The sequence below is a fragment of the Corapipo altera genome, unplaced genomic scaffold (assembly GCF_003945725.1).
Source record: "Corapipo altera isolate COAL_440 unplaced genomic scaffold, ASM394572v1 71, whole genome shotgun sequence".
Classification (NCBI taxonomy): Eukaryota; Metazoa; Chordata; class Aves; order Passeriformes; family Pipridae; genus Corapipo; species Corapipo altera.
This window is the reverse complement of record NW_020884916.1, coordinates 3358703-3378808: the sequence shown is the minus strand read 5'-3', so window position 1 is coordinate 3378808 and position 20106 is coordinate 3358703. Positions and strand designations below refer to the sequence as shown.

Here is a 20106-nt window from a genome sequence, read left to right as displayed (position 1 = left end):
GCCTCTATTAGAACACTTTTACTATTAACGGTAGTGATTGGAATTGTGATGACAACTCGATTTCAACAAATTAGAGCTTAAAATCAGGAGATGAAGGAGAAGCGCCTTCTTTTAATTTCCCTGAGTTTAACATCAATAATTAGAGCAATTTTCCGAGATGCGAACCGAAATTACCTCGGCTATGATGTGGTGTATCACCCTCATTTTAGCAAATTGACTCCGGGGAAATGAATGTTACAGATTAGAGGGGAAAAAAAAAAAAAAAAGACAAATAGAGGAAAGAACCCCCCAAAAAAAGTCTTGGCTCAGCAGAGAGCGGGGAAGGGACGGGAACAAAACCCCAACGGGGTGAGAAGCTGAGCGGGAAGAGAGAACCTGCGTGTGCGGGGACAGGTCAGGGGAGCTTTAGGAGCGGTTTTAACCGCTGATTTATTTTCCCCGAAGTTTTCTCTTTTTAAAAATAAGGAGGAAAAAAGGAGGTAACGCTGAGATTTGGGAAAACGCTCCAAGGGGGCTGAGCGGGCTGGTGCGGTGCGGGCTGCGGATGATGCTGCGGGGGATGCTGCGAGGCACCGGAGCTGCTCCAAAGCGGCTCCTCGCCCCCGGGGTGGTTTGGGTGGCCCGGCTGGCCCGTCCCCCCCCTGCTCGCCATTGGCTCGCAGCGCAGCCCCCTTCCCACCGCGCCTCAAAGGCGCGCAGCGCCCCGCGCATCCCCGACCCGCCCGCCTCGCCTCCCCCGGCTCCGCCAGGTTATTTCTGGCTGGGGGATATTTTATTTATTTTATTATTTTTTTAAAAAATTACTGTCGTTATTTATTTTTACTCCGTCTCTTTTTAAAAATTGTGGTTTGTTTATTTTCGTCGTCGTTATTTTTGTTTGTTCCTTTCCGCCCCCGGGGGTGCAGCCGCCCGCCCCCCTCTCCCCCTCCTCCGGCAGCTCAGCCCGGCTCGTTCCCTTCCGCGCTGCCCGAGGGGGACACAAGCGACATGAACCTCAACTTCACGTCGCCCGTGCACCCCGTGTCGGCGCCCAGGCCCACCTCCTTCTTCATCGAGGACATCCTGCTGCACAAGCCCAAACCCCTGCGGGAGGTGCCCCCCGAGCACTTCCCGGGCTCCTTGGCCTCCCGCGTGCCCCTCTTGGACTATGGGTACCCCCTGATGCCAACGCCGACCCTGCTGGCGCCTCACCCGCACCCTGCCCTGCACAAGCCGGAGCATCACCACCACCACCCCTATTTCCTCACCACCTCGGGTAAGTGCGGGAGGGACACGGGGAGTTTGGGAAGGTGAGGTGGGGATTCGGGTGGGGACAGGAGTGAAAGACGAGCCCCTCTGGGGCGGGTGGGCATCTTCCTACACCCCTCACCGACGCGCTGGCTGCATCCCCCGGGGCAGGAGCGCCGGGGAGCCCCGGGCAGCACCGATTTCGTTAGTGGGGAGAAGGGAGAGTAGCCGACCGTGCTGCGGCTCATCCTTCACTCGGCTGCCCGAAATCTCGAGACTTTCCCTATCTGTGCCTTTAATTTTATTTTTTTTAGAATCACTTATATTTTGGGACCGATAGCCTCTCTTTTTCCTTGCGCTGTCCAACCGGGCTTCGCTTTCCCACCACTGGGGCTCTGCCGCTCCTCTCCCGCATCCCGGGGCTCTGCTCTTCCCCGGGCCCGTTCCTTGCTCTGGAAGAAGAAAACCTCAAAAGTTTCCCTCTGGGCAGCCCAAAATTTGCACCAGCGGTACCGCGGAGGACCGCTTTCCTCCTCCCAGCTTTTTCCAGGGCTCCCTTGTGTTTTTCCATGCCCATTTCGTTGTGGTTTCGTTGCCGGGAGGGCGCAGTCTCGACTCCCCTCCGGTGGCAGCGCTGCGGGCACTGCCCGCGCTGCCTTCGCCTTCCCCGGGTGAGCCCGAAGCGCTTGGAAAAGCAACAGGATCCCCCAACCCAAACCAATAAATCGACCTCAGAAACGAAATAAACGAAAAAACAACAAAAATTTGAAGGAGGCAGGGGGAGAGCCCACCCCGAGCCGCCGCATCCTCCCCCGGGGGATCCCCCTGGCCCCGGGTCCCTTCCCGACCGCAGCGCGGGGTCTCCGCCGTGTGTCCCCCCAGGAATGCCGGTGCCAGCCCTTTTCCAGCACCACGCTCACGCCGAGCTGCCCGGGAAGCACTGCCGGCGCCGCAAAGCCCGCACCGTGTTCTCCGACTCGCAGCTCTCCGGGCTGGAGAAGAGGTTCGAGATCCAGCGGTACCTCTCCACCCCCGAGCGGGTGGAGCTGGCCACGGCTCTCAGCCTCTCCGAGACCCAGGTACGGGGCGGCGGGGACAGGCACCACCCTGCCGGGAAGGGCTCTGGCACCTGTGCCCACCCCTAATCCCGTCCGGCATCCCCTGTATCACACTGAGCATCCCCACATCCCATCCATCCAGAATCCCCGATACCCCATCCAGCATCCCCAAATTCCATCCAGCATCACCACATCCCCTCCGACATCCTTCTCCCTTTCATTTTTATTACTTTTTTTTACCCCCTCCCTTCTCCTTCTTTCCCCGCCCTACCCAGGTGAAAACCTGGTTCCAGAACCGCCGCATGAAGCACAAAAAGCAGCTGCGGAAAACCCAGGACGACCCGAAGCAGGCGGGCGGCGAGGAGAGCCGGGAGCCGAGCTCCCCCGAGCCCGAGCTGCCCGAGTCGGCCGGAGCCGAGCCCCGCAAGGGCCCCCCCGGCCCTTTCCTGCTCCAGGACCCCGAGGACGAGGTGGACATCCTGGAGGAGGGGGATCTCTGCCCCCACCGCCTCTAGCCCGGCCTGGGCTCTCCTGCGCTCCGGGGCGGCTCTGCCCCAGCCCCGACCCCGCAGGTCGCCCCCTCCTCCCCAGCCTTGAGGAACGCGCACAGGGAAGGGGGGCACAGGTTTTTTTGGTGCGGGGGGAGCCCCCTCCCCTCCCCGGGGTGAAGGCAGTACCGCCGGTTCCCTCCCGCATCGCCCCAAGCCTGAGCTTTGCTTGGAAATCTGATGTTGGAGTGGAGGGGGGAACAAACTAAGCCGAGTTTCCTTTAGGTTTCCCCTTCCCCTCGAGATGTCGGACTTTTCCCCGTTCCCCGAACTTTCCTGGAGTTTCAAATAAATGTATACTCGTGGCAGCATGTTGTCGTTCCTGGGAGCGGCAGGCAGGGCAAGCCCTAACCCCATTCCCCGAATCCCCAAATCCTCGCCGCTCTTTCCACGCGCTGGGCTCGCCGCCTCCATCCCGAACGCTGAGCCCGGGCAGAGCTTCCAGGACGTGCACACACACAAACAAAAAAGAACTGTAGAAAAGCCCTCCAAAGAAACAGGTAAGAGCGGAATTACGGTTTATTTAATTCCGATGTGGACAAGGGAGAGGGGGAGCATCGCCAAGAACTCGATGCTGCCGGGGATGCTCGGAGCGAACGCGCTCCCACCGAGCAAAAGGGATTTTCTACAGCTTGGAGAAACACCTGCGCTGGCAGCCTGATGCCTTCACGGCTTCCAGGTGGGAATCAGCTCCCGGATATTCCCTTTTCCTCTCAAATAGCCCCGGAGCTGCTCCCACTCCAGGTTTGGCTCCTGTTCCCCCTTTCCTGCATCTCCCCCCGGCTCCCCGCGCTCCGTGTCGCGGTCACACGGAGCAGCCACCGGCCGCCCTCGCTTTGCCTTCATCTTCCCGCCGGGGAAATGGTTTTAATTTCCAGGTAAATTAAGCTTTTTATCATTTATTTTTGTGAGCTGCCGGCTGGGAAACGCGGAGCCTCCGCCGCGCTCCCAGGACATCTTCGGGGAGGAGATGGTGGGATTGGGGATTTCCTCCATAAAAACCTGGAGCAGAGGCTGTTCTGGCTCAGAAATCACCTGTGCAGCCCCCGTTGCACAACAATCCGGTGGCACGTTGATGTCTCGTTACCTTATTTAATTTATTTTCCTTACGTTTTTTGATTTAATCGGGAATTTAATTTATCTGGCGTTATCAGCACTTTCAGGGTATTTTGGATTACGGGACGTGTTGTTTTGTGAGGGGGGAAATGAGTCCCTGTTTAATATGTAAAATATAGATGATTGAAAAGTGTACGTTTGCTTCCTTTTTGTGGGTTTTTCTTTATGGTTTTTTTTATTATTATTTATTAAAATAATAAAGATCACACGTCGTGGGGAGGAAAAAAAAATCTCAGCTATCCAGAAAAAGCTTTTAATGTGGTGTTAGGGAATACTTTCAGGGCAATAATTTTCACCAACAAAACGCCACCCTAAAAATCATGATTCAGAAGGCAAATCAACCACTTTCCTCCTGCAGCATTGCTGTGGTTTGAAGCAGCTCAGGGAGCCAAGGGCAGGGTCCAGCAGGTCGCTTCCCATCTCTGGGTGGAAATGCTTCTCCCAGCTCCGTGGCTCTTCCCAACACTTGCAGGGATGTGATGGAAACTACCTCAAAATCCTTTCAATTTGACGCTGGTTTTCCACGTCTGCCCGTCAAGGATTTTGTTTGCTTTGCTCCGTGCTCGTTGTCAGCCTCCCCCGAGCGTGTGCTTGGCTGGGAACTGCTAAAAATGATAGAAAAGAGAAGCTCTACCGTGATATTTTCAAGTTCGTGTTTTCCTGGGGCTGCAACGCTCCCAGAAGCAAAAATATTAAGGAATTATGGCCCTACAAAGGGCCTGCCAAGTAAATATTGGGAATTTCCATGGGATGATGCACACGTGATATTTTCACGTTCGTGTTTTCCTGACCGTGTTTCCAGGGCTGGGAACAGCCTGTGGAATGCACACAGCTCAGGGCTGGCCTGGCTCTGCTCTGGGGGTCTGTGATGTGCCAGGAAGGGTCAGAATGTGACCCAAATAACACTCGAGTCTCTGCCGTTTCTCCCCCGCCACTACAGGAACTCTCTTCCCGAAGCTTTTATGCTGATCAATAAAATAAAACCCCACAACCACCCGCCCATCTCCCCCTCTCTGTGCTTTTAGGCACTTTTTGGATGGCGTTTAAAGCTACAGTCGTATTATTTAGAACCAAAGCCTCTGATTTCTGGCAACCTCAGCGACAAACGCGGGCAGAACGGGACAATCCCAGGGATGTCCCCATCCCAGCGGTGAGCACTGGGCAGAATGGGACAATCCCAGGGATGTCCCCATCCCAGCCGTGAGCGCTGAGCCTTGCAGGAAACGGGAGGATTTGGGAACAGGCTGCTTAACCCAGGAAGTTTGTTGCGAAAAACCCTGAGATTGAGACAGTTGAAGGAATGAGTCACTCTCTGAGACATTCCCTCTGTCCCCAGCCAGCTCCTTCCCAGCTGGGAAGCGATTCCTGCCAGGCTCGTGTTGGGAAGATGTAGCTTCTAGACAGGGAGAGCAAGATTTTGGGAAGAGGTTCTTGCGTGTTTGGAGAGTGGAGACGGCCCTGGGAAGAAGGAAGGGCTGGGGAGGTGTTTGCTTTGCTCATTTCAACGATTTTTCTTTTAGAATAACTAAAATTAATTTTTATTCCTGTGTCCTTCCTCATTCCATGACAATGGCCCGACTTTTTCCTGCTCTCCCCAAAATCTTGAGGAGTAGGGGAGAGATTGTTTAGAGCTGCATCTTTCTCTTTTTAAAAGAATATTTAATGTCTTCATTTGGGAAATGCTGGAGTGGAAGTGGCTTGCAGGAAATAATCGCTGGATTTCCTATTTTTCAAGAAATCCATTGAAGATTGATTTTAATTAAAATTCATCAGTGAGTTGTTTATTTTTTTTTTTTTTAATGAAATAGTTTCCGGTTAATTTATTTAACACCTAAGTGGTTAATGGTTTTCTTGTGGTTTTCCTTGTAGAAAATCAAACAGCAGCCTAAAATCCTTCCATGAACCTTTACTGTTTGGATGTTAAACACTTTCCCGTTCGCTGCCCTAAACATTCTTTAACTTTTTTGGGGTCTGGAAAGCGAATTTTTTCATTCAGTGGCCAGAGCTACATAAAAGCAGATCAGATTTGCGGGTTGTGTGGGCAGTTATAAAGTGAATAATCTGCAAAGCCTTGCTGTTAAAGACTAGTAGGGGCAGCTTTGACTTTGCTCTCCCTCACTTCTGGTCACAATAACAAACAGCCCCACCTTAATTAACTGCAAACTCCTGCTTGGATGGTCTTACCGGGCTTAAAAAGTGGCTGATTTCTGTCCTGGATTTATCTTGTTTTTAAGGAATTATAAGCTTAGATGAGACACTGCCAGGGGTGGGTGCAGCTCCTCGCAGGATTAATGCAGTTGTAGCAATACTTGGTCAAGTCAGGTGGGTGTTAAAGATGTTTTTGGGAGACCAGAGTCACTCCTTTCTTCACATTCCTGTTTTTCCTCACGCAGAAAGCACTCAGGTTTGGGCAAAATGACAACATAAACCCAGCAAAACGATGAAATAAAAAGCAAAAATAAGCATAATAAAATAAACAAGCTAAATAATAAAATAATAATTTAAAAAAGGGGCATATTCTTTGTGCCACTGTAATTTATTGTAGAATTTACCCAACTAGGAGTTGACAACAATCAAATGTTTGGCTTGTGGGCTGCTGGACATCAGAGTTTGTTCAAGTATTTAATGACTGTAGGAGTTGGACACAACCTTTTCTGGTTTACCTTTTGTCTTTAGAGACGTGATGATGGAACGTGGCTTTGAGGTTCTGCCTTATTTGATGTTTTTAACTGATAAACCCACCTTTTTTTGGGGGGCTCAGCAGCCTGCCCATGCCTTTGGTGAGGTGCTGATGTCACTGCAGCAACGTTGCTCCTAAATAGAAGTGACCCCAGGTCTTTGACTCCTGAAGGTTTGCTGGGCTGCAATGCCCCCAGAAGCTAAAATATTAAGGAATTATGGCCCTACAAAGGGCCTACCAAGTAAATATTGGGAATTTCCATGGGATGATGCACACAAATGTCTCTCTGCCCTGTTTTGGACCGTGGGACCAGCAGCCATTTTTTACATTCAAATTCACATACATTTCTGCCTGGAAAACTGGAGTGCCTTTGTTATCTGAGTGAAACACTTTTCCCAGCAGTTTGAACCAAAATCAAAAGGACAGTTCAGTACCTATATTATCAAAAAAATGTTTTACTTCTTACTTTCAAATTGATACTTAAGTCACTGCCCTTACTCTAACTAAAATAATTAAAATAAAGTCAGTCTAGGGTAGTCAGGTTCTGCTCCAGCTCAACCCCTCCTTCAACATTTAATGCCACACTCAAGGCCTGTTTCCCATTGAAATTCCTTGTTTTCCTGATGTGAAAGACACCAAGGTTTGGCCTTTGCTTTCCAGCAGATGGATGCTCATCTTTTACTTGTGTGGTCCCTCTTTGTGCCACCAGACCTGCTGGGTGCAGGAAAAAACCTGTGCTGGTGTTGGGGGAGATCAAAAAGATTTTCTTTCCACCTGTGCTGTAAATTTTGGGAAGAAAACCCCCCAGACAACACCACAACAAAGAGATTTTTCCGAATTTTTGTGAGATGATCAGTGTTTATAAAGAAACCTCCCCCTCCCCCGGGAGCAGCTTCACATCCAGGGCTTTTATTCTCATATTGAGAAGCTTCCTGGAAGTTCATTGTTTTGTTCCAAAAGCCCCAAACACACACCCAGAGAGATTCCCCCTAATTTATGGGAGCTCTAAAAAGGTAGTGGGATGCCAGATAGGGAGGAAGGTGATCAATTAAGACATTAAGCATTTTGTACCACATGGGTGCATCTGCATGGCAGCCAAATAATAAGGCCATCAGCTCATTTTCAGGGGGCTGTTGCCTACTTCAACTCAATCCTCAGATCAAAGAGAAAATGTCTGCTCGCATTTTCTAATCAGAAAAGGGATGCTAATTTAGGTTCCTTAATGTGTGGTGATAAGAGACTTCTTCAATTAACTGGATTCTATAGCTGGGAAAATAAAAAAAGGGGGGATACAAAGGGAGTCAGGCTGGAAAGGCAGAAGTTCTCATTAAATCAAAGGTCCAATATTCATTACCTCCAGCATCTGGGGCTAAACACTAAACATGGAGATCATCAAAGGGGGTTTAATGGGTTAAATTGAGAATATAATCTAATTAAAATATTAGATACGAGTAAATAGCTCTTTGATATTCATCTGAAGGTTTCATTAAAATAGGCACTTGAGGTTTGTATTAAGGGGGGATTATCACTTTTAAGCAGAAACAACAAGTTGAGGTTCCCTGAGCAGAAATGCTTCCAAGTGCTACCATTTGGCTTAAAAATGAAAAGTAGGAAAGCAGCGGCTGGCAGAGCATGGGATCATTTTTCCAGCGGGCATGGGTGGATTTTACCACCTTCCACAGGGAGAGAGGGCACAGGCAGTGCCTGAGGGTGAGGAGAAGGGAGGCTGAGGCAGAGGATGGAAGTGGAAATATTCCCTGACGTGCCAAACATCCCCCCTGCAGCCTCACCCCTTTGGGAAGGTGATCCTTCCACAGCATCCTCCCCACGCTGCAAATGCTTCTCCCACCAAGCTCTCCCCAAATGTTACGTGTGTCCTAAACTTCCAGCTGCCAAGCCCAAGTCAGCAGGAGACAAAAAGAGACCTGATAAATCGGACAAAGCAATTACACCCAACCACAAGGTGGTTGGTAATTTATTTTCCTTGGAACCAGCCTGTTTTCTTGGAGATTTTAGTCAAAATTCCCTTGCCGTGTGTTCTAATCACATTTCACCTGTTGACTTAATTCATAATTTACCAAGTTAAAGGAATGGAACCACCATAAGAAACCCATCTGTTTGTTGTTATTTTTATGGACTTAATCTGTTAAAAGCTGTTTCCTCTCCAACATGTAGCTCTCAATTATCCTCAGTCACCCAGTACATTTTCCAACTGCTTCTGGCTAATAACAGATTGTCTGCCTGCTCAGCCAGGACTTGGTTGGAATTTTCTTGTCCCAGACGAAGCTTCGAAATTTTGGTCTTAATGTGACAACTATTCCCTAATAAATAACAGAGTAATATTTGAATAATTAGTATTGTATCATTACCAGCTGCTGGGTTTGGTGCACATTTTTGTGGGTTTTTTTTTCCCTTACCAGTAATGGCTTATTTTTGGCTTTGTTTCTGGACAGTTTGCCAAAATCTCCTCTGCACTTCAAAAAGAGAAATATTGATGGTGTTAAGATCATCCTACGAAACAGAAGTTCATTTTTAATGTTTTGTAGATGTGTTTGACATGTCCAAAAATGATCCAGCTGTGACAAGCCAACAGCTGACTAGCCTGAAAGATGCAACTGCTAGATCAGTTATTTTAAAGAAATGTAACAGAGAAGACAGTATTTAAAATGCTACATATGCAAAGGTTTATTTTATTAAAAAAAAAAAAAAAAGTTGTGGTAGAACCGAGTCCAAAATTTATCAGTGATTAAACTTGAGCCACTTCATATTTCGGTGGGCTGGTAAATCAATATGTGATGGTCAGAGCTCATAATTAAATAGTTTGGGCATTTTTGATTTGGAGATATCCCAAATGTTTTCAAATGTGTCCCTTATAGGATGTGAAGGGCTTTGAAAGCAGCCACAACCTCCTTCTCCTTCTCGTGTCTGCTCCGCAGAGTTTCCAGGGATGGGATTTTGGGGAAGCTGCTTCCATCTGAAGTCTGGGACAGAACTTCCTCTTTCACCTCTTTGTCTGATGGTCTTGTCATGAAAGTCTTTGGCCTTGGAATCTTCTTGGCATATTCCAGTGCCTAAAACCAGGAAAACTGGGGTAACTCATGGGGAGAAAATCTGACCAATGTTTCCAAGAACATTTAGGTGGGTTTATTCTGAGTCAAATGAATATTTCCCCTAATTCCTGATGTTGTTTCTGACAGAATTCAACAGCAGATGGTTCAGTGGTGACTGCCAAGTGACCCACCCCAAGGAGTTTTGCTTTGTGACACTACTGGAAGCCACCTCAGACACTGAAAGAGTGTTTTAGTGTTAAAAAGGAAAGAGCAACACAAGCCTATTAAGGTTATAAATGTTAGTAAGGAAGGATGTCTGGAACCTGAGGGCTGTCTTGCAGAGGGAATGGGAACAGGACTGCAGAAATCCTGGATCTGAGAGAGCCCTGGTTTAACCTGGGATGTTTTTTGGTGTCTGTGTTTGCTGCATGAATTGGGAAAACACCTGTTATGTCCCAAGTGGAAGCTGCATGTTCGTGCTCAAAGAGTATATGGGAAGCCTTCTGAAGGAATCCAAAGCCCTTCTGACACCCAGAGAATTCGGTTTTGTCACTTTGTGGTTCACGTGAAGTTTGGAAATAAGTGCAAGTAACTGAGAAATTCAACTGACATTAAACTCCCCAACTTTGTTCCCAAAGCCTGCAGGTCCCCCTTTGTCCCTTTGGAGAAACACCTCCCTAGGCAGGTGAGCTCCTGCAGAACTGAGGGGTCAAAAGATGTTATTTCCAGAGGTTTGTTGATTCCTGCAATGAGGAAAAGGTGCTCCCTCAGTTTGTGTGTGTGGGTGCAATGCCAGGGAGTCCCTCGTTGCTCATTTGGGCCGTTTTTGGAGGCCAGTGAAGGCTGAAGTGACTTTCTGATTGAAAAATCAGAGTAATTACTGTAGCCATGGGACTGATGGGCACGTTTGAGAGGGAGCCTGAGGGGCAGGTGGATAATAACTAACAAGAGGAAATCTGTGATTCATGGAGCTGTTAAAAGGAAAATCAAAGTGGAGAAACTATTTTAGCCTACTCTGAGCTAAATTTATTCCCTTTCCTCTGTGCAAAGCCCAGAGTCTCTCCCTGGGTGTATTTTAAAGGGAATCTGTTCTTACCTTCTGTCTCGACACTGAAGATGTGACCTCAGGTTTTGTTGGTAACTTCTGAACCAAAGTAATATTTTTCATGTTGTATTCCTTAATCTGCCTTGAATATTCCTTTTGCAGCTTTAACTTCTGCTTCTGGAAAAAAAAAGAAAAAAGGGAAAAAAGGGTTTGTCATTGAATGTCTCAGTGGATCCATCAATGAACCACTTTTTCCACCAAGTCCTCCATTTACACCTCTGCTGCTGTTTAACCTGGCCAGGCCATTGATCCCCCCTCAGCAGAACACAACAGGAAACCCTGACAAATGGCACAGCTTTTTTTTTTTTAAGTTGCTTTTCATTTTTAAGAGCTTTTCCTTGGGCTGAGGATAGAGCTCAGCAGAAAGGTGACATCTGAGTGTTCTGAACAATCTGCCTCCATTTCAGCAGAGTATAAATGTGCATCCAGCTGTTTGCTTCTGTTTACACACAACTTGTTTTACTTCCACTGGGAAGGCTGGGCAGACCTTCAGCACTGGGAATGACAGTGCAACTTGAGTCACGTGGGTGGATAATTTACTGAGGAATTCTGTGTGCTACTCCCTGCTTCTGGAACTACAAAATCAGAGGGTTAAAATTAGCCAGTTATCTTCCCTTCTATCTGAATTTCCCTTTAGGATCTCAAGGCAGACCCAGAGCCAAGGACATGAAGCACCAAACAACCACAGGTTGCTTCCCAGCAGTGATTTCTCTGCCTATAAAATCACTTTGCAGAGCTGAAATGCAGAGCAGGTAACAGTGATTTACTCACTTTCTCTTTGATTGCCTCATAGTCAGGTCCAAGGCCCCCAAGCTTCACATTCAGGTTTATGCAGACTTTTGGGCCACATGGCTGAAAAACAAACAGCAGTGACAGATTTTCCTTCCTCTGGGTTCACAGAGAGAATAATTAAAGCAGGAGTGGGGCTCAAACAGAGCCTCAGCCTTACCCCTGGCACGTCTCATTTTAAATAAGTGACCAACAAGGCTGAGCTAATTGCACAAGGCAAAGGACACTGTATTTCCTTTGAATCTTGGTGGGAAATTGCCAATTATCCGAATCACAAAGCAATAATTTCTCAGTCAAAACTGACCTCTTGTGAGCTTTATTTTTAAACAGCTTAAAGTGACCCCTTTGACTGTTATAAGAGACTCCAAAGGAGGTGTTGTAAGAGAAGCAGATAAAAGTACCTGATTTTGGTGGTAAAAAAATGAGGCAAATGTTGATAGCAATAGTAACCTTTCTTTGTTCTCAAAACTGCAATGGAAAAATTCAACAGGCAGTTGAAAAATCCATGCCTTGAGCACAGCAAAAGCTTCACAAGTGCATGGGAAGAGAAGAGTGATGGGTGATGCCACTTCAATCCTTCTTTATATAAAGACCCCAATGGTTCCAGAATGCTTTAATAAGAAGATTCTTTAGTACAAAGTGCTTTTAAAATAAAAACTTTGAGGAAAAGTGCTCTTTTGAGAGTACCAGATTAATTTTTAGAAGTGAACTATGTTTTAAAAACTCCTCCTTATGATCAGCTCTGTAGTAATTTTAATCATGGAGGAAAGCAGAAGCATTAAGACATTTCTCTATGCAAGTAAAATATGCATTTATTGAAAACTCAACTGCAGAGAAACTAATGCAATGCACTGAATTTTCTGTCTGAGGTTTCTCTGTGTCAGCTACCCCTATGATATGAATTACTAACTTTTAATTTTAGCTGCTGTGAGGAGTTAATCCTTTAGCTGTCTACAGCAAAATCAGGGTTTTCTCATTCCACATGATGAGTAGAACTGCATTTGTGTATTAGGAAAAACTGGATTTTCCTGTGAGACACAAACACTCTTATTCTCTGGGCATTCCTCACATAGGAAGCGTGAGAAAACCACTGAAAATACAGGATATAAGCAATGGTTTGAGCTCAGGGGAACAGAAAGGGAAGGAAATCTGCCCTTCAGTTACTATCATAATCCTGCTAATTCTTCTTAGAGGCATCCAAGCAGCAAGACACAGATGAAACACAGCAATAATTATTCCAGCTTAAGTTTGTCTGCCCCGAGACTTGGAGCAAACTTCTTAAACGTTTAATTTGTCATGGACACACAGGGATCCCTTTATGCTGTTCCACTGCATCCGTGTTAACTGTGAAACTGGACACACAGAGGAGACAAAAAGAGACAAAAAGACCCAAATGGGATCATCAGGAGGCTTGGAACCGTGTTTATGCCGTTAGCTTCACAAATCCTCCCAGTTTGGTGCTGTTCCCTGGGAATCCCTTGGAAAGCAGGAGCTTTGGGCTGGCCAGCAAATGAGCCTGAGCAGGATAATGGTGTGCTCAGATGGGAGGCCAGGCTGCCTGCTGGCACATCCAAACAGCTCCTAAATCACCTTATCCCTGAGACCTTCAGGGCCAAATGCTGCTCTCTGTGTCCTTGAAGCTCATCAGGACTCCAAGTGACACGGGCAGAGCTGGGGGATCACCTTGTTCTTTGCACTAAATGATTTTAGTGTCTGTTTCTTACCTTTGTCCCTTGATTTATTTAATGCTCTGGGCAAGCTGGTGTGGGTGCTTTCTATACCAATGAAGTGTTTGATGGTTTATGAGGATTCTGAGGTAGAACTCAAGGAGTTACCATAAAGCAGAAAATGTTACAGGTAGAAAAAGTTGGACTCACCTCCTCTGTGCACCCACTTTTTTTTTTTTTCCCTAAAGAATTTTGGATTACTAAGAAAAAAAAATTAATCAGAGGGGGAATAGAAATGTTAAACCATCCAATGCACAGCTGTTTTCTTACCTTCTTGCTGACTTTAGGCTGGGTTTGCTTTTTCATTCGTGTGAGATGTCCCTCTGAGTTGCTCCTGCTTCTTGTCAGTGGGTTTCCTCCCCCTGCCTCGGGATCTCCCTGGGAACCACTCGGGAGCCGTGGGATTGCAGGGGGGAGGAGGCTGAGCAGCCACCTGTCAGCAAAGGGAGCTCCTGCCAAAGCAGGGATTCCTGGGAGATGCTGCTCCACCGGCTGGGGAAATCCGGGGGTGGCACAAGGAGCTGGTGGTGAGCTGGGAACAAAACATTGGGAAGGCCTTAAAAAATGAGAGATAAATTTATATAATCTATAATATATAAATCTATATATAAATATCAATATTCTATCTAGATATATAACCTATATATATCTATATATATCTATACATCTATATATATCTATATTTATCTATACATCTATATATATCTATACATCTATATATATCTATAATCTGTATATTTATATCTATCTATATCTATAGATATAAAATCTATAGATATCTATATTATATCTAGATTATCTATATATAATCCATATTATTTATATAACCTATAAAATATTTATATAATATATCTTACTATATAAATTTATTTTTCTATAAATTTATTTTTCTATAAATTTGAGCTGTGAACAAAAGATTGGGAAGGCCTTAAAAAGTGAGATATATATTTATATAATCTATAATATATATAATCTATATATTTATCTATATATCTATATATAGATATCTATATTATATCTAGATATATCTATATATCTATACCTATATCTCTATATGTATCTATATCTATAATCTATATATCTCTCTATATCTCTCTATATATCTACATATGTAGATATATAATCTATATATATCTATATTATATCTAGATTATCTCTATATAATCTATATTATTTATATAATCTATAATATATTTATATAATATATTACTATATAAATTTATTTTTTGTAAATAAATATTCCTCACAATTTTATAAATATATATTTTATAAATTTTATAAATTTTTAATATATTTTATAAATGTTTTGTTATGTATGATTATGTATATAGAACATTATTATTTTATTTTTATATATTATTATATGTATTTATATTTTATATATTATATTTGCACACTATATTTTATACATAGTATATTTTATAAATATTTTATTTATATTTTATATTTATATTATTATATATTTATATTTTATATCTATATTTTATATTTATATTTTATATTTTGTATTTATATTTTATATTTTATATTTATATTTTATATTTATATTTTATATATTTATATTACTATACATTTATATTACTATATATTTATATTATTATATATTCATATTACTATATATTTATATTATTATATATTATGTTTTATATATTATATTTACATGGATTTTATACATATTATAGTTTATACATATTATATTTATATTTATATATTTATATCATTATATAATTATATTTTTATATTACATTTTATATATTATATTTATATTTTATATATTTATATTATTTTATATATTTATATTTTATTACATATATTTTTTATATACAGCAGGTAGCTCAACAAGCAACCTGCACATGGAACATACTGGGAGCATGAAGATGGAAAAATGAGTATCTCACAATGACTGACTTTGCTTGCACCCAAGTGTATGGAAACTGCTTAAAATAAATGGAAAAAACTACAGATGGGGAGATTTTCAGCCTGATGCAAAGTTACCTAAAGCCAAGGAAAGCTGCTTTTAAATGGCTTTGGGTCAGGCCCACTGAGCACCAAAATAAATCCTCCATAACTGAGGATTTTCCTGCTCTTTCCCACAAGTAGGGAGCCAGAATTGGCACTGGACTGACTCTGGATATCCACCTGGAAGGCCAGGTTTGCTTTATGCACAAATTCTCTTTCCTATCTGTATTTTAAAACTTTTCCTGCTAGAAACTTCCAGCTGTGGGAGGTTCTGTGCCTGGAAATGTCCTTTGCCATTACCATATTTAAAAATCAATAGCTACAACGAATCTTAAGTTAATAATAACCTATAGTGGCAGGCTTGTAGCAAAATAACTTTATACTTCAGGCTTTAAAGCATTTTATTGTCCATTTCTATATTTTTTTGGGCATCACAGTGTTATAATAATACTGTCCCAACACTTATATCCTTACAAAAACTACAGATATCATAGTTCTGGTACCTTTTATCCTCATGAATGTGTTTCTTGCAGTCCTGAAGCGGGATTTGATCCTTCAGTTCTTGAAAACTGGCATTAAAAGCAGCTGAAATGTTTGAAATGTTCCTCTGTTTTGGATTTGCTTGGCCACTGGTACCTGCAAAACGCTGCCCAGGGATGTGGTGGTGTGAATGTGGAATTCCAGGTGGAGATTCCTGCTGAGATTTCTTGTTCTCCTTGCTGGTGTCTGCTGGGTTCCAGTGCTGGGATGTGGGATGAACATGACAGGTAGATGTGGGAAAGCCTTGGTCAACAAAATGTCTCGAATTCGGGGAATTCTTGAAGCCAGTGTTGGATTTTGCTGCTGGATCAGCATCAGGATTGGGATGCAGAGATTCCTGCAGGGCAGTGCCCTTGTCCTGCTCCTCTGCACTGGGAGCAGCCTGAAATCCTGGTGTTTGCTGGGGATTGTGGTGCCAAGGCTTTGGTTCTGCTGCTCTTCCTGGTGGTTGTTGGCTTCCATTCCTTGGAAAATCTTTGCCATTGAGACTCCTGGTGGGTTTTGTTTTCTCTCTCTGGGAGAACTTATCGTGCTGATCCTGAAACAAGTCACCAAAAGTGGGGTGAGCTTCAGTTTAGGTGTTCAACAGGAGCCCTTAAACGCACAGGACTACCTGTTCCCAACCCTGGGGACTGTCAACCTGGAGAAAATCATTCAAAAATCAAAGCAACTTTTGGATTTTGTTCCCTAATGAAAGTAAACTGTCCAATATTTCAGGGAAAGATGGCTTTGTACAAAGTAAACTGTCCCAAATTTCAGGGACAGGTGGCTTTGTACAAAGCAAACTGTCCCAAATTTCAGGGAAAGGTGGCTTTGTAGAAAGTAAACTGGCCGATATTTCAGGGAAAGGTGGCTTTGTAGAAAGTAAACTGGCCGATATTTCAGGGAAAGGTGGCTTTGTACAAAGCAAACTGGCCCAAATTTCAGGGAAAGGTGGCTTTGTACAAAGCAAACTGGCCCAAATTTCAGGGAAAGATGGCTTTGTAGAAAGCAAACTGTCCCAAATTTCAGGGAAAGGTGGCTTTGTACAAAGCAAACTGTCCCAAATTTCAGGGAAAGGTGGCTTTGTACACACTGATCCACAGCAGGAACAGACTGATGTCAATCATATGAATGACTTTATTTCTAAACCTCCTCCCTGCCTGTACCCCACAAAACATAACCCAGATGCTAAGAAACAATTTCAGAGTTTAACCACACCAGGGCTGCTGTTGTGAGCTGAACTGCCCTGCTCTAAATCTGGAGTTTATTTAAGATTTATCCCTTTCCAATTACAGCGTCAGGTGTTGCCCACTTGGAGGAAAGACACGGGAACACACAAATCCATTCTCAGTCCATTTAATCTTTGTCAGGGCTAAAATCCTCCATTTCATCCTCCTGTCTCTCCAGGGTTCTTTTGTCAGCAACACTTGCAATCAGCACATGGCATATGCACTCAGAATAACTGCTTAATGGTAGGAATTAAAGCCACATATAGACCAGGGGGTTTTGGTGAAAGCTTTAGCACTGGGCAATCCTGCCTCCTGCAGCCAACGGGGTGATTTGTTAGCTCAACCTTTACTCTTAACAATCCACATTGTGCCACTGCTGCCAAACTGGGAGCAGGCCAAAATTTTCCCATTTAAACAGCCCCTACTTCACCCTGAAATTCCAGATATATAAAGCAAATCTGTCCAGATGAACAGCAGCTTAAAAATCCTGTTTGTGCTTTGCAGAGGTGCAGCCTCCAGTGTGAGCAGCTGGGAATTTAAGCAGTGCCTGGATTACCTTAAATACTTGGGAATAACCAGGTTTGCCAGAAATAATTGCAGTTGGCTGGTTCTGAAGCTCCTGTTTTGTCATCAGTGATCATAACCTGGTCTCTTCAGTGCTCCAAAGACTCACAGTGCATTGGTTTAAAGCCAGCAGAAAACAGATTTATGTGTACAGAGGAGGTGAGTCCAACTACTTCTATTTGTAGCATTTTCTGGTTTATGGTGACTTTTGATTTTCACAGGGATTTTAGGGGACAAATAAAGCAGCAATAACTGAGTTCTAGCTCAGAATCCTCATAAACCATCAAACATGACCATGTACCATTGTGATTTTGCATTATTATCAACTAAATAATGTCATAAATCAACTAAATAATGCCATAAATAGGCAAGATTCTTTAAGCTCAGAATTCCTTGGCATTTGGCATCCCTTTTCCTTTAAAAATATTCACTCCGTAAAGCACATGCACTAAATTTTGGTGATTATCTGTTGATAAATATTCAAGGATTTATTGTCAGTCATCAGTACTTTAAAAGTAACAAGATGACAGCTTTAAATATCCAAACTTCAATGATTTTACACATATATTTCAGTTATTAAATTCTATCTAAAAGGAACCTTGAGCTGCTGTCCTTTCAGGTTGTCTTCAGGCTTCTTCTTCACAGTCTGGGGTGGTGGTTCTTCCTCATCAACTGTTTTAGGATCTGTAACCTGAAAATTGAGAATGTTTGTGGCAACAGCCCAAAGAAATGAAAGGCTTTAAAAGTCTGGGGGAAAGAATGAGCAATAATTAGCCCCCTATTAAAACTAAAATGCTGAAGTTAGGCATTATATAATAGGCAAGAAGAAAATGAACGGTTAAAAGAGAAAAGGAAGCAAAAACCCAGTTAACAGTGGTGTGGTACTAGGGAGTGTTCCCTCTACTTTTAAGGGGAAGAGAGGAAAAGAAAATTGAGGGAAGTTTGCAGCACAGAAACCTCCTTGTGAGTCTCCAATGTCTGGGCTGCTCCATTTCTAGGAGTGGATGCACCTAATGACAGAAAAACAACCAGAAACCATCCCTGGCCAAGCAATCAGACACTGATGGATGACACACACCCCCCTCTGCCAGGGCCTGAGCAAGTCTTGCAGAAAGAGATGGCAAAACACAGTAATACATTGGGAGAAAAGGGCAGGGGGAGCTGCAGGAATAAAGCATCCAACACATGTAACCTGGCAAAATAAGCTCATGGGTAAGAACAGCTTCACGTGGCCACAGCTGGGGGAGCAGGATGGGAGCTGCAAATGTGGGAGCTGCAAATCTGATTTGAACCATTTTTTGCCCAGTGATGCCCTTGTAAATACAGCAATAACGAACATTTTCCTTGAAAGCATCATTTCCCCCCCTCAGTCTATAAAACTGCAGGAAAACAATTATTTTTTAAAATTTTTTTGACTTATATTTGTGCTGTCCCAAACTATCCTGCCAAGTGACCTCGATGAGTGGGGCAGTGTCACCACAGCAGGTGACCATGTACCTGCCCCACTGAGGAGTGACTCACACAGGACTTGCACTGAGAATACACCTGTGACCAAGAGGACCACGAATTTAAAACCAGAATGGTGAAATCAGTGGGAAGAAAGCGTGGAAGAACCTTTCTGGGAAGCTGAGCCTCTCTGGGGGTGGGAGATCAGGACAACGAAGAAAAGGTAAGTGGGGTTTATTTGCTGAGTTCGTTGGGTGATCCCACTGCTCCAAATGGAAATGCAGAAATTATAAAGCAAATTAAAACTTTGCACACAGGTTTCCTGAACCGTGGAAAGACACAGCTCTGCAGGCAGCAGGATGTTTTTGGTGGAACCAACTGACTCAGTGCACTGATGGTTTCCTGGGCAGGTAAAACATACTTCTACATTATCTCTTTGAAAGAGGAACAGGACACAACCTCTGCCAGCATTTTTTTTTCTTCCTTTTTTTTTTTTTTTTTTTTGTGAACCATTCTATTAATACCAATCAAATTGAGAAAATGATCAAATGAAATTGCATTTTGAGAATCATAAGCTGTGTAATGCCTATTCTGTTAAATTGAGGCCCGTAATTGCTTCTCTACTGAAAAGATACAACAAAGACAGCAATCATGGCATGTCATTATCCCAGACTAGAAAACCAGCCTTTGCAGCGAGGACTTCAAAGGCTTGTGGTTCTCGAATTGCATTTGGCTGCTATTGTTGAAGCACAGGCAATCTTGATTAGGTGTTTACACGGAGGTAAGGCACAGTGCACACAGAGTCTGAGTGCCTTGGTCTAGAGCCATTAAAAAATTGTACATTATGTTCCTGGCTTTGAAGTAAGGGGCTTGTAGGTAGGAAAGCAACTCAGATTGAGCACAGCTGAGCTAGATTGGGCCACTACTCTCTCTTTCCTTCTCTCTCTCAAAGAAACTCATCATCGGGTTCTTTAAGAATCAGGCAACGCTGCAAAGAACTTGATGCTTTATAAAATGCTGTATAAATTAGTAAATATACAGATCAGCAAAGGTTTATGGTGTGTTTTGGTACGTGCAGCCCGTATG

At 43.9% G+C, this 20106-nt stretch overlaps 2 protein-coding genes and 1 long non-coding RNA gene across 4 annotated transcripts in view; 2 read left to right on the top strand and 1 right to left on the bottom strand.

Moving 5' to 3' along the window:
• The first annotated feature begins 836 nt into the window (after positions 1 to 836).
• Positions 837 to 4084, top strand: BSX (brain specific homeobox). Its single transcript, XM_027655657.1, has 3 exons — positions 837 to 1255; positions 2110 to 2306; positions 2561 to 4084. Exons 1-3 carry the CDS (start codon positions 988 to 990, stop codon positions 2798 to 2800), a joined length of 705 nt encoding a protein of 234 aa, XP_027511458.1. The 5' UTR covers positions 837 to 987; the 3' UTR covers positions 2801 to 4084.
• Positions 4085 to 9289: 5205 nt separating this feature from the next.
• Positions 9290 to 20106, bottom strand: part of JHY (junctional cadherin complex regulator) — an 18561-nt gene continuing 7744 nt past the window's right edge. The window contains exons 4-9 of the mRNA XM_027655548.1: positions 18173 to 18265; positions 15763 to 16337; positions 13571 to 13832; positions 11556 to 11636; positions 10776 to 10901; positions 9290 to 9700 (exon numbers count right to left, since the gene is read on the bottom strand). Of these exons, the coding sequence (XP_027511349.1) occupies positions 9500 to 9700; positions 10776 to 10901; positions 11556 to 11636; positions 13571 to 13832; positions 15763 to 16337; positions 18173 to 18265 (1338 nt within the window). The 3' untranslated portion in view covers positions 9290 to 9499. The remainder of the gene's footprint in view (positions 9701 to 10775; positions 10902 to 11555; positions 11637 to 13570; positions 13833 to 15762; positions 16338 to 18172; positions 18266 to 20106) is intronic.
• The window catches only part of LOC113952953, an 11502-nt gene continuing 8849 nt past the window's right edge, over positions 17454 to 20106 (top strand). Inside the window, exons 1-2 of one of the 2 annotated variants that reach the window (XR_003529705.1) lie at positions 17454 to 17733; positions 19338 to 19430. This is a non-coding gene — a long non-coding RNA (uncharacterized LOC113952953). Of the gene's footprint in view, positions 17734 to 19289; positions 19431 to 20106 lie in introns of those variants that run through there. The other variant, XR_003529706.1, reaches the window with a different exon arrangement.

Excerpts from the sequence above, each read along its gene's own strand:
- BSX (XM_027655657.1), top strand. The coding sequence starts at position 988 with ATGAACCTCAACTTCACGTCGCCCGTGCACCCCGTGTCGGCGCCCAGG. Across the intron at positions 1,256-2,109 it reads CTATTTCCTCACCACCTCGG|GAATGCCGGTGCCAGCCCTT; the intron begins GTAAGTGCGGGA and ends GTGTCCCCCCAG. Across the intron at positions 2,307-2,560 it reads TCAGCCTCTCCGAGACCCAG|GTGAAAACCTGGTTCCAGAA; the intron begins GTACGGGGCGGC and ends CGCCCTACCCAG.